The sequence below is a fragment of the Schistocerca gregaria genome, chromosome 5, assembly GCF_023897955.1.
Source record: "Schistocerca gregaria isolate iqSchGreg1 chromosome 5, iqSchGreg1.2, whole genome shotgun sequence".
Lineage (NCBI taxonomy): Eukaryota > Metazoa > Arthropoda > Insecta > Orthoptera > Acrididae > Schistocerca > Schistocerca gregaria.
In genome coordinates this window covers 46591137-46605632 of record NC_064924.1, presented here as the reverse complement: position 1 = coordinate 46605632, position 14496 = coordinate 46591137, and the positions used below count along the sequence as shown (strand labels likewise).

At 44.2% G+C, this 14496-nt stretch overlaps 1 protein-coding gene across 2 annotated transcripts in view; it reads left to right on the top strand.

Moving 5' to 3' along the window:
* LOC126273462 (junctophilin-1) overlaps positions 1–13180 on the top strand; it is an 815451-nt gene extending 802271 nt beyond the window's left edge. For both annotated transcript variants that reach the window (XM_049977021.1, XM_049977022.1), the window contains exons 10-11: positions 801–1001; positions 9549–13180. In XM_049977021.1, coding sequence (XP_049832978.1) covers positions 801–1001; positions 9549–9635 — 288 coding nt within the window. In that variant the 3' untranslated portion in view covers positions 9636–13180. The remainder of the gene's footprint in view (positions 1–800; positions 1002–9548) is intronic.
* Positions 13181–14496: the final 1316 nt, after the last annotated feature.

Sequence of the window (14496 nt, the reverse complement as noted above, 5' to 3'; positions counted from 1 at the left end):
CCCACACATGAATCTTTATTTCTGTCATTGCATCTTAGATGTATACATTGAACAATAGGGGTGATATATCACATCAGAACTCTTCGTGCTTGGTCTCCCATTCTTATTGTACCTCTTGATTCTTGTTCATATTTTATATTAATCTTCTTTCCCTATAACTTACCACTATTTTCTCAGAATATTACATTGTCGAACGCTTTTTTTCAGGTCGACAAATCCTATGAACGTGTCTTGATTGTTCTTCAGTCTTGCCTCCACTATCAACCGCAAAGTGAGAGCTGCCTCTTTGGTGCCTTTACCTTTCCTAAATCAATCGTCATCTATCAGATCGTCAATTTTCTTTTCCATAGGCAGAAATGACCATCAAGGTCAAATAAATCAGGGCTTGCATGAGAGATCTAGGTGTTCATTTTTCCCATGTGCTGTTCGGGAGTAGAACAATACACAAACACTCTGAAAGTGGTATTATGAATCCTCTGCCAAATGCAAGTGTTCACTACACACTAATTGCGCAGATGTAGGATGCCTCAGTCATCCGCTGCCTATCTGACGAATAGTAAAGATAGCCTTTTATGGGACCAACGATTGTGCTTTGTCGTCCAGAAATAGTAAAAGTCAAGATATAAAATCATATCGTCATCTGGCCGGTAAGGAAAAATTGCTGTGGATGCTGATTGGACTTCCATTTTGTCACGGTGACGAGAAATGGCATTAAGCTAGAGAACCAGCAGGCACCACAGAGAGAGCGTGTTGCCCCAGTGAAGTGGACTCCCGTGACGTGTGGTGTTCTGTGCCCGCAGACCCTGCCGGTGCCGCAGCCCATCCAGCGGAAGAAGAGCCTGCCCGACGTGCAGGGGCTGCCGCGCGCCACGGAGCCCATGTCCCGCGAGGAGGTGTCCGTGCTGAGCTCCGCCCGCCGCGAGGAGATGCGCCGCATGCAGGAGGAGCAGGAGCGCCTGCGCGCCAATCCGCTGCTCTACCTCGTCTCTCCCAACGTCAAGGTACGTCCTCCTCACATCTCAGCTCTACCTCGTCTCTCCCCATGTCAGGGTACACCTCCCCACATCTCTGCTCTACCTTGTCTCTCCCCACATCAAGGTACATCCTTCTCACTTCTCTGCTCCACCTTACATTATCACTCTCCACCTCAACGTCACCCTCCCCACTTCTCTGCTCCTCCTTATGTCATCACTGCCCACCTCAAGCTACATCATCACTTCTCAGCTCAACCTCGTCTTTCCTTGCATCAACATCATCTCTCGCAGCATCAAGGCGTGTGCTCCTCATTTCACTCTTCAACTAAGTCTCTCTCAGTCTCAAGGTACAAGTCATTTCCCAACCACATGTCTTCCCATGTAAAGGAATGCCATCTTTATTTCAGTTCCCAGTTATGTCTCTCTCAGTGCCAAGACATGCTCTCCTGATCTTATTTACCAAGCAAGGTTCTCCCCACATGAAGGTATGCTCTTTTCATCTGCTCATCCTTGTTTCTTTCCATGTAAAGGTATGTGCTTCTCTTTCATTTCCCAACCTCGTCCTCTTAATCTCAACATACTGTCTCCTCATTTCATTTTCCAACCATGTCTTTCCTCATGATACGGAGTTCTCCTTTCGTCTCACATGCCAACCGTATCTGTCCTCATACCAGAGCGTTCTCTTTCTGCTCACTTCCCAGCCACATATCTCTCAACATCAACATATTCTCTCTGAATCTCACTTCCCAACCATGTCCACCTCAACATCAAAGTATTCCCTCCAAATCCCAATTCTCAACCACATCTCCTCCTATGTCAAAGTAATCTCCCTTCATCTCACTGGCCAACTTCGTATCTGTCCTATTCAAGATGTGGTTCCCTTATCTCACTGGTCAACCTCATCCCTCCCCAAGTTTGGCTATGCGTTCATTATCCCATTGATGTAACTCGTTGCTCTGTATGCCAAAATTCTTTCTCCCAACTCTGATGATTTACATCACATTTCCAGATATCAAGGTAATATTCCTGACGGTACTGCTCCATTTCATCCATCCACAAGTCAAAGTGTACACGTTCCTGACCATACTGTTCTTCTTCTTACCCAGCTTCAAATTATGCTTTTCCCACTTATTTGCCCCATCTCTCCATGTGTCAACATATGCCCATTGATCTACCAAGTCAGAGGTAAGGTAAACTCGATTGTTGAGTATCTGATTCTAGGCGCTTCAGTCTGGAACCGCGCGACCGCTACGGTCGCAGGTTCGAATCCTGCCTCGGGCATGGATCTGTGTGATGTCCTTAGGTTAGTTAGGTTTAAGTAGTTCTAATTTATTGGGGACTGATGACCACAGATGTTAAGTCCCATAGTGCTCAGAGCCATTTGAGGATGTGGTGTTACACAGCTTACCATATTGCAGGAGAAGTATCAGTGCACTCACTATAATTATCTTCTAAATGCAGTTACATACAAAGACGCGACGATGGCTTGTGTAGTCGCTGAGGATAATTATAGTAAAGCTCTGTATAGATACTCATCTCCTAACAATTCTGAGACCTCACTTTGACTTCCGCCGAATTTTGTAAATTATTCTTAGGTACTAAAACTTCTCTACAAACAAGGAATTCAATAAGGAATTGTAATTACTTGGTGGAACTTTTCAGTTCACCCCTATTGTAATGAAATAACATCGAGCATTTCGTCGGAACAACTTCCATAAAGCTAATGTACGAGGACTGGTGACCAAGAGCGACTAGTGTGTATCAATAGCTAGATATTTTCTTCTTCTTCCATCAAACCCTTCTCTTTGGAACAGTAAACTTTCTGGTCTTGAGACTTCGTTTCGAGTCTAAGTCATTCATCTAATCACAACCGTTGAGTCTCCAACACAGTTAGCCATCACAGCCTAGCAGGAACAGATTTTAATACACAGGTGGTTTATATAATTGCTCGTTCATCATCCCTAAGACTGGTTCGATGCAGTTCTCCATTTGCGCAGCTATCTTGTTCTTCTTTTCAGCATAACTTCTTCATCTTACGTCATGACCAATCTGTCTTATATTCCCATATCTAGGTATTCCACTGTGTTTCTTTCTTTCAACTACAGTTTTCATCATCAATAACTCATTCAGTAATATACTGATGGAAATGGAAAGAGTTATACCCTGAAGCACCAGCAATGGGCATCAGACTTCGTGGAGACATTCCTACACGTGTTAAGGAAAGCATGCTCCAGCACTCTCTACGGCCATAAATGTTTTGGTTTGTAAGTATGTCCCATAAGCTAGCATGGCAGTCAACTTTAAGTGACTTCCATGAATACTTAATGACGACTTGACTCATCGATTTCGCAACAGAATACGTTATCTTGCACTTCATAGTAATTTATATATAGTAACTTTTCATTTTGTTCTTTACTAGATTTTTAATACTGATGATAACTCATTAGAGTTCAAACTAGTTAACTGTCATAAAACCAACAAAATTAATGTGATCAGGTCATTTGTGAATAAAAAGTATTCTTCAAAACAGATCGCGTGCTCCAGTTTGTCAGTGTCTGATTTCATACACAACTCATCCCGAAAATCGTGACGCAAAGAAGAAATGTGATAACAGCGAAATTTATTGCACATATTTCACACATGACAATACATAGGTGGTTAGAACTGCATGCACTCTAATTGTGATCGTTAAGCATGGTTGGAAGCCACCACATGCCGAAGTCAGAGCCTCTAGACTTCGTGGCCTGGAATCAAAGAGGGCCTGGGTGTGCCGCAGGAGAACACAGTGCCACATTGTTTGTATCCCAGGCCGCAAAGCGTCTACAGTGATTGCAGGAGGACCAGAACGAACAAGATGACGACTAATCATATTCCAGAAATGTTCGGTGGGTGACATGTCAAGTGAAGTTGCAGCTCGCGGACACAGCAGTAGCCATCCTTATCAAAGAAGGCTTGGACATTCCTCACAACATGTAGCCAGGGCATTTGCCTGCTGAAATATGTCATGTGGAGCTGCCTGCAGGAGTGGCAGTGCCTCAGGGTCTACAGGTGATAGGGGGTCCACAACCGATTATGTTGAGATAGGGAAACAATGATCGGAAATTCATGTTTATTGTGTTATGGATATGCACAGTGTACATCACATAACAATTTACCACATAGAAATTGTTCAATGTGGCGACTGCCAGTCTCATTGCGTGCATGGAAACTGCACATAAAGTTCTGCTGAACTCTCTCAAATATCCCTGGTGTCTATTGCACCAGGCGACAGGCAGTTTGGACCCTAGCAAGCAGGTCTTCATCCATTTCTACAGTGGTTTCATACACCAACGTCTCGGCCTAAGCTCAGAGAAAAATGTCCAGAGGTGCGAGCTCTGTAGTCGCAATGGCCATGGGTCAGGACCTCCCCTTTCTACCCAGTAACAAGGATATGTGTTGCATATTTTGAAGGAAGCATCAGGTAACGTCAGCCAGCGAAATGGGGAGGTGGCAAGTAAGGTGCTATTAGGTGATCTTGGACAGTACCCATCTATGAGTTGCCTGACAATTATTGCTGGTGGCGACCAACGTGAGTGGCGTGGGTATCGTCCTCACTCCAGACATGGCTGTTGTGGCTGCTGAGAACACCATTACGGATGACTGAGGCCTCATCTGTGAACAACACAAACTGTACGAAATTCGGCAGTACAGCACTGAGGTGGATAATCCGTCGACAGAAGTGAACGCAGGGCTCAAAATCCATTGGTCCCAGTGCTTCCACACTTTTTTTATTGGGGTGTGATACCTTTTCCACCGGTACTCTCCACACTGTATGCTTTGAAGAGCGCATTTAATGGGCAAGTTGGCAGGTGATTTTTGCTGGGTGGTCGGCCACATGAGGCCAATACCATATCCTCAAAATCTGCTGTCTTTGGCGGGAATGTTGGCTGGCTCTCTGTGGTGTGTAAACCCCCTCTCTTCCACTTAGGATGACGCCTATTGGGGAAGCATTCTCTGTACGTCTGAGCCGCTTTAGGGCTCTACATCCTGCCACACCATACATTAAATACATGTCAGCCAAATCTCGGGACTAATAAGATTCCATCTTTGGCTACACATCATACACTGTACACAGTAACAGACCTCACCATGGACATATCACAAGGTGTCTGATGCAAATGGCACCAGGGATAGTGGTGTGTGTGTGCGTGTGTGAGGTGTGTGTGGGGGGGGGGGGGGGGAGGGGGGTATAAGTTAATGCACCGTGAGATGCATGCAGTTGTCACAGGACGACCGTGCTATGAGCTGTGTAGAGTATGACTGTTTGGTGGTTAGGGGTGTACGCTGTTTGTCACCCATTTCCTCTTCCAATGTACAACAGATACCCAGGATCTTTGCGAGAATGTGAGAGAACTGCATGTGCCATTGCAGTACATGCATTAAAAATGGGGGTCGTCACTTTGAACAATTAATATGAGCTTGATGGTTATGTGGTGTACACTGTGATATCACAGTAAATATGCATTTCCGACCATTGGTCCCTATCCGCAATTAATCATTTGTGGACCCAGCATTACTGTTGCAATTTGACCCAAAAAGTTTGAGACACCCTGTATGTTCTTGCTGATGGTTATTGTTCAGATAGCTCTGAATATATAGGAAGCAAGATCACATGTTACAGACAATTATGCTCCAAACTATTACACTTTACGTTTGTCCACGATGCCACTCCCAATGCAATCTTCCCAACTGAGTTGTGGCCATCAATTTTGGGCAAATTGAAGTGAAACTCGTTCGAAAACACCACATTTTGCCACTCAGCGCGCCAGAAGTGGCGTTCATGTGCCCTTTACTGTCAGAGGCGTTGGGCTTTCTCATCAGTGGAAGATGATGTAATGCCATGCGTGCCTACAGTCCAGCCCTCAGTAGATGGCATGGAACTATCGAATCACGCAGGTCCACAGTCTTTGCAGTTCTTCAAAGTCAATCCAACGCTGTGGATGGAGGTGCTCTGTCGTTTACGGCCATGCCATGGACAAGAGGGTAGTCATTCCGTGCTACCGTCACATTGTGAGGTCCACTACCCACTCGCCTCTGTGCACGACCGTTCTCTATCCACTATAGTTGAGTCGGCATAAGTTGATTCTTCACAGTTGCAGTGTGGACTGGGCGCGACAGCTTCACGCGCCTGCTTCAGCTAATAACATAACGCGATTTTTTAAACGTCTATGTGGCATCACTTCAGTCATCCAGTCACATTGTTTGCTTGTAAGTGGCCATTTCGTTTGAGGACCCAGCCCCGGCTGACTAGCATTACGGACTACCTCTCTGATAAAAAATAAATAAATAAATAAATAAAATAATAATTAAAAAGTGTATATATCGGAATATCTGAAGAACAGTGGATCCTTTGTACATGATTAAAATTGTAAGGAGATGGCATACATGCACTTAGGGCGTCCACTTGACAAAATCACATTTTGTACATTGAGATAATAACAGTAAAGCACAAATAAAAAACGACAAGCGACAAATAAACCCACAGCAAACGGAATGCCACCATGCAAAACAAATACACTGCAAACGTAACTTAATTCCTGCTCATATTGTTTTAATTATTTATTTTCACGACCAGTTCTGATCTCTGACAGTGAAGAACTGTTACTGTATAAAACTATTTATGAAAACTGCAATATCTAGAATGAGTGGTCTCAATCACTCCAGAATCGGATATATATCAGCGCCCTAAGTGCATGTATGCCATCTCCTTACATTTTTAATCGTGTACAAAGGTTCCGCTGTTCTTCCCATATTCCGATTCTGGAGTGATTGATACCACTCCTTCTAGGTATTGCAGTTTTCATAAATAGTTTTATACTATAACACTTCTGCACTGTCAGGGATCAGGATTGGTCGTGAAAAATAAATAATTAAAATGATATGAGCAGGAATTAATTTACGTTTGTAGTGTGTTTGTTTTGTGTGGTGGTATTTCGTTTCCTGTGGGTTTATTTGTCGCTTGTCTTTTTTATTTGTGCTTTACTGTTGTTATTTTGAATTTACAAATTGTCATTTCGTCAAGTGGAGGTGTGAACACTAGTAAATGGAGCGCCAAGTGCAGAAATCGCGTCAGCCGTGCCTGAGGCCTCAAACGAAATGGACACCTGAAAGCAACGTGTTCCGACATGTTGTTCTGTTTGAGTTCCATAGAGAGGTGACAGCAGCAGAGGCAGTCACAAACATTTCCGCCGTATATGGGGTAATGCCATTCGACAGAGCAAAGTAAGTAAATGGTTTTCCCGTTTTAAGGAGGATCGTCTTGACATTAGTGTCTCGCCACGTTTAGGAATACCTTGGGGTTTGATGAAAATCGTTTAAACACATTAATCCACGATGATTCACGTCACTGTACTCGAGAGCTAGTAGATGTGATGAACTGTGGTGGTTCCACTTAATACCGCATGCTCTAAGTAAAAGTCACAAATATCGGCAGGTGGCCATGTGTACATCACTACGTGCTCGTTGTCAATAGGCTCGTGAACAGTACCGGCCATTCCTATGCTGTATCGTCACTGATGATGAGCAATGGTGTATTTATACTAATACAAGCAAAGGCAAGGAATGGGTGAGCCCAAACAAAGCAGCAGCTCCACGTAAAAAGACCTGCGCGTTCACACTAAAAATTATCTAATGCGTTTGGTGGGACAGCGGCGGTGTGGTGTATTACGAATTGCTTCCCCAGGGTGTAACCATCACTGCTGACATTTAGTTAGCCAATGAGTCGTCTTGCAGACGGAATCTGAGAACAACGAGCAGGAAGACTGCGTGAAGTGATGCTACCGCACGGTAACTCTCTGCTAGACTGACAAAAAGCAGTACACAGGAGTTAGGTCGGAAAGTCGTCCCCCATCCACTTATTTACCTGATCTTTCTCCCTCAGATTTTCACATTTTCTTCTCTCTATCTTACAACCTTCAATGAATTTCCTTTTCCGGATGAAAATGCTCTGCGAACATGGCTCGACGAGTTCTTCGCTTCAAAACCAAATGATTTCTACAGTCGCCTAATTTACGAGGGTCAGTCAAAAAGTAATGCCTCCTATTTTTTTTTCTACGTTTAATTGTCAGGAAATTTAAATGCAATTACATAGGTTGAAAACCACAACATTGAGGATCATTTTGTCATTTTTCAATGTGATCTCCGCCCATCTCTACAGTTTTGGTCCATCTTTGAACGAGGGCATGTACCCCAGCACGGTAAAAATCACAGCTCTGCTTCCTAAGCCATTGACACACGGATGTTTTGACGGCCTCCTCATCTTCAAAATGAATCCCACGATGAGCTTCTTTTAGTGGCCCGAACAGATGGAAGTCTGATGGTGCCAGGTCAGGGCTGTATGGGGGATGAGGCAAAACTTCCCATCCAATTTTGACAATCTCGTCAGAGGTGTGACGACTGGTGTGTGGTCTTGCATTGTCATGCAAAAGAAGGACATCTGCCATTGATTTTGTTGGGCGAACTCGCTGAAGACGTGCTTTAAGTTTTTTGAGGGTTGTGACGTATTGAACAGAATTTATTGTGCATCCCTGCTCCAAAAAATCAACCAGAATCACACCCTCTGTATCCCAGAAAACTGTTGCCATAACTTTCCCTGCCGATCGCACAGTTTTGAATTTTTTCTTCCTCGGCGAGCTTGTGTGACGCCACTCCATTGACTGCCTCTTTGATTCGGGTTAAAAAAAATGCACCCATGTTTCGTCCCCGGTCACAATTTTTTTCAGAAACTCATCTCCCTCCAAACGGAAGCGCTGCAAGTGTTGGGAGGCTATTGTTTTCCTTCCCTCTTTATTCTGATCGGTTAACATTCTTGGAACCCACCGTGCACAAACTTTTGAGTACCCCAATTGTTTAATAATCGTGATCACACTGCCTTTACTGCGAGTAAGAGAAATAATGCGACACACTTCATCTGCAGTCACCCGACGGTCACCACGAATGATGTCATCAACTTGCTGAATGTTGTGTGGAGTCACTGCACTCACCGGCCTGCCGCTCCGCTTTTCGTCAGTCAACGGTGTTTGCCCTTCAGCTTCCTTACAATGACGAACCCATCGTCTAACAGTGCTGACATCCACTGTCACAACACCATACACCTTCTTCAGTCTTTCATGAATGCGTATGGGCGTTTCACCTTCTGCATTCAAGAATTCAATCACACAACGCTGTCTCAAACGAACATCGATGTCGGCCATCTTACAAACTTCTGCTGTGCTGCCACCTGTTGACACAGAAAGTTACTACTGCAGTGGATTGCAGAAGAAGGTTTGAGGAATGGCGCCAAATTCAAATTTTTCACTTAACTTAATTTTTTTAAGTACAAAAAAAATGGGAGGCATTACTTTTTGACCGACCCTCGTAAAAGCTACCACAGCTTTGTCAGACTGTTGTAAATAGTGAAGGAGAATATATTATTGATGACTAAAGTCTCTGCTATGTGTATATATTGTGTTTATTAAGCTTGTGGAAGATGGCCTAGATGAACTGAGACACTCATCGTTTCCCGTCTGACAGATAGTTGTGTATGTCTGCCGGCAGGAATGGTTCTCGCGCCAGCAGCTGGTGATGCTGGTGCTGTTCATCAACATCTCGCTGGCCATCATGTTCTTCAAGCTGCTCACGTAGTACACGGCCCAGACCTCGCCGCCGCCGCCGTTGCAGGCCTCCGCCGCACAGTGGACACGACCCTTCGTGTCTCCACGGGCCACAACAGAGTTTCACCGGGATAGGATTCGTGACTTTGTTTTCTTTTTGCGAGAAAAGAAACTAATAGCTACTTGTGAATAAAAAGAAATACCATCTAGCTTCCAAAACTCCAGTTACCTATTCGAGAAGAAACCTCTCTTGTTTAGAGACTAAAAATATTGCAAAAAACAAAAGTAACACTTCTGTACGAAACTCGAGGAAGAGACACAAAAGGGAATGATTAAAAGATACGCTTGAAGGCCTTTATTTATAGAGTGTTGTATATGTATGACATATTTTTACATGGAGAGTCTCATTTGACATTTTTTCACCTTTTAACGCCTGTATAAGGTGGAGTAACAACTTTGTACGTCATGTTTCTGACCGCTGTGTATATTAGTGCTAAATTTTTACTAGCATAAGACTACTGTCGTTTTGTATTCTGCACAAAATTTTATTGGAGTTATCTTAGCAAGGTTGTTTGTTAGAGAAACTGTGGTCATAATTGGCAAAGGGCTCTTCTTTGCTGTTGTTTTATTCTCATCCACGCAAGCTTCATATTGTCGGGATCTGTTGTAGGGCTACATACGTGTCAACTGTCATACGGTTTACCGACATCGTTTCGTTGCATTGCAGGTTCAAGGGATCAAGCACAGTTTTCTCTGGATGCGTTCCAGTGTTGCCTTGTAATTTGTTGGAAAGACCGTAGGCTATCAACTCTGGTCCGATCTAGACATCGGATGTAAGATTTCGCCCGCGGCGTCCGGCTTGCCTTTGTAAAGGCGAGACAGTGTTAGTTTGTGTAGAAGGGCCGCTGACGTGCTGTACGGATTCCAAATCGGGATGAGCTAAAGATGAGCATTTCTGTGAAATAACGTTTATAAGGAAACCCCGAGTATGTTGTATTAAAGCATATCAAAACTCTAATTCAATAACGGAGTGGACGCTCTTCACCGATAGTATGGGTTGCTCTTGCATGAGGGGTGGGAGGAATTCACGGATGTGTGCCTTTAAGTAGAGACTCTTTTGAGAACAAAAACTAACGGAAGAGATAATGGCTGTCTAAACTAGTTTCACGTATGTAGCACAGGAAATATCTTGTCCTTTTGTACTTTCAGAAACAAATGAGAAGATATTTTAGGACTGCTCATTATATACCTTGTTACTTGTTGTCTAGCCAAATTATTGGGACTAAGATTTACTAACACTTTCCTACTGCTAACGTAATGATAGCAAGTCCTCTACTGTAAACTGTAAGACGCTTAAGAGCGATGTTTGTTATATACAACGGAATTAAGCCGTTTCTTGCAGATATGCTACGACGAGCTGTTTTTGAACTTTTATACCGTCGCCTCTCCCGTGCCAGCTGGATCTCCTAGAGATGGCGAAGAGGGGATCTTCTTGCCTAGTCTCGCTGGCATTTATTTCGGGTTGTGAAAAATATTGCGCACTTCGCCTTTCCCTCGAAGCTAATCGGTTTTATACTTTGAGACACACGCACAGAATTGATCGCAGGCTTTGGTTTGGTGTGAGACTGCCCCGTGGTCTTAATATGCCGTTTATTTCTCCTTTTCAGTCAGGACAACCATAAACCCACCCCGCGCGTTCCTTGTAGACGCAAACTAAGCGCTGCACCCACTCGAGACGAGTCGACGTGTTTCTGATGAGAACCTTATCCTGGAAGAGCTCCGCTTCGCGATCTTCCCATTCCATTTTCGGCTTTGGCTGTATAGTCGGACTGTTGCATATCTGTCGTCCCCATTCCACTCGTGCTCCCATCCGCAGTTGTTAATTCTCCTGCCCCTTGCTCTCAGTTTCAGAGCGGTTGTATGAAATTGCGTGTTTAGTGTTATCCCCCGTCCCAGTTCTTGTTCGTGGATTTGGTTGTAAGAAGTCTTACCGTGTTGCAGCATGATGAACGTCGTTTTTGTTAACGCAGGCTCAACGCTCGGTGTGCAGGCATACAACCTAGTGAAAGAAGTTTCCGCCCGCATGAACGCTGTGGCAAGATGTCCAGATGGTTACCAGATGGTTACTTGTCATACTGAACTTGTCCAACATATTGTTCATCTGTAAGTAATTCAGCATTTTGCAACAAATCGCTGATGCGATATGCTAGGGTTTCTCAATCTGTCCAGTTAATATCACCCATTTTGACGCGTATTACCAGGAGTATAAGGAAAAGTCGACGTTTGCATCATTTGAGCTGCACCACGTTTCCGCTTTCACCGTCGTGAGCCTGTACAATGAGAAAGTGTTGGATGTTCATATGTCAGTGTCCACCTACCTTCTCCGTGAAACGCACGATTGACTAACGAAGCAATTTACTGTTAAGCTTTATTTTCTGCTGTTGAAATTCTTGTTCATGTTTTGGGCTACAGTGGAATGTTGACCTGCGGCGGAGCGACACCTGTCCAACCACAGCCCGGTCCGTGACCACCGGTCAAGAGTGAGTGCGCAATTCTGGTAAGCCGGTGTTGCAGAGGTACTGTAGGCGAAACTCCAACACTGTACCACCCGCCAGCACCACTCCAAGTCTTACAATTTGTCACGATGATCTTCAGCTGTCTGAGAAGTAGAGTGCCACTCAGCCACTGTTCAACTGCACCTGACGAAGGTGGAGAGATCTCTGTCCTTTGCATGCTACTAAGCAGCTATACATGGGCGAAATTATTATTTTTTTTTTAATTTTTGCTACAGAACCGAGGAACACATTGCTGCTGTAACAGTCGATGACTCCATCTGGCGATGTCAACAGGCAGTCAACAACGGCGCGGTCAAGAGTAAATTATGCATGTTTTTTTATGCATACCAGATGTTCGCGCGAGATGTGTTCAGGTGTAAGCGACGAAGGATACGAAGTATGGAGCTCTCTTACTCAAGTTAGCGATTTTTTCTTCTCGACTGCGCTGAGGCTATAGACCACCACTGTGCCGTACTGATATGTCCTGCAGAACTATCACTGTGTAGAGATTGTGAATTGTTAAATGTAAGTCTCCATCGTAACCAGCTCCTTTGAAAACGATCAGTGACGTCTTCAGTACCAAATGACCATCGAGAGATTGTCAATGTGAAACTTCCATGATTTAAGTTGAGGGACCATTGCTAGAGGGCTGACAGCCAAGCGGTGAACATCGTGGATAAGAGAGATACAGTGCAATCTCTGCTAGGTGCCATCAGACAATTCACAAGTGTCGATAGTGTACCGTGCTCCACCATGTAAGGAGTTTACTCAATGGTGTGACGGACACCAAGAGGAAGCGAAATGAATTTTCCCTCTCTGGGCAGAAAAATAACATATTTTGCATATGTTGCGTGTTATCGGTGTTCGGAACTCAAGAGCCAATAGCAGGGGAGTAGGAGAGTTGAACAAAGGTGAATGGGGCTGATCGGTGGGTCAGGGGTCGCTCTGCCATCTACTGTGGTCCTGTTCAGGTGCTAAATATAACTGTGGAATCTAAATACAGGAATTTGTAAGAAAACTACTTGTGTGTTGGTCTTTTCTCCCTCCTCCCCACACTGGAGCAGATCATCTCATCGGAGCACCACGCCTACCGGGTGTTACGTCCAGCAGCCACGAAAGGTAGGTGAGTCGCCTGAGCATAGCCTAGCCAGTGAGGCGCACGGTTAAGAGCTTTTGACAATGATTCCAAACAACAGATACAAAGATTTACTTTTTTATTTGTATCCATATTTCGCAGCTTCAAACGTGACGGTATTCAATACCCTGCAGGTGTGTATTAAAAAACGCCTTCAGTCACAACGTCTCGTGTTTTGCTAAGTACTCGATGCATTTCGGACCCTCTGGGTCCATTATCAGGTGTAGTGTAATAAAACAAATTACACCTGATGATGGAGCTACAAGGTCCGAAATGCATCGTCTACTTAATAAAACACGAGAAGTTGGGGCTGGAGACGTTTTATAATTCATACCTCCAAACATTTATGGTGGTTTAAAATTCATAGTCAAACCAAATAATTATTTTCAGAGTGTCAGTTTAGGATGTTGAGAGAATAGTGATGACACAGTTTTTTTGCATTCGATAATAGTCTCGCTTAGATCGAATACAGGATGTCCATTTCAGACCTCCCACATTTAAAAGACCCCGGGAAAAAACTACAGTAGATATGATAACGAAATTGTGCCATACGCTAGAGCATCTCAAAGGATTTATTTTCTCGCGTCACACGTGCCAACATTCCAACTATCATCGCCAGAATGCAGCATGATCGCATGAAGTGAAAATGACGGCTCCACAGCAGCGCGCGCAAGAAATACTATGGTTTGCATAAACAAAATCGCCGATTACTGTGCATGGAAATTATCGTAGATTGTGTGGATGTAATTCACCAGATGTGAAAACCATTAAGAACATTCTGGCGGGGTGCATCGTAATGTTCCAGAAAAAGCAATGGACACATCAGAGAAGCGTTTCTCGGAAGACCATGTAAGTCAGATCGGCGGGCATCTAGTCAACTTAGAGTTCCCCGAGCAACGTTACATCGTGTAGTACAGCAGTATCTTCTATTGTCTGCTTACAAAATGCAAATTTTCCAACATCTGCTGCCGGACGACAAACCACGCTGACAAAACGTTGCTATGGATATGCTGCAGCGTACTGATGACAGCTTCCTGGAAAGATGTTTATTCTTAGACGAAGCAAACGTTCATGTACTAGGTACGTTCAATCGGCATAACGTTCGGATTTTCGGCTAGTAACATTCACACTCTGTCCTGCTAGCCCTAAATGGAACATCTGGTGAGGGCTGATGCACAGCAGGATTGTCGAGCCGTTCCTCT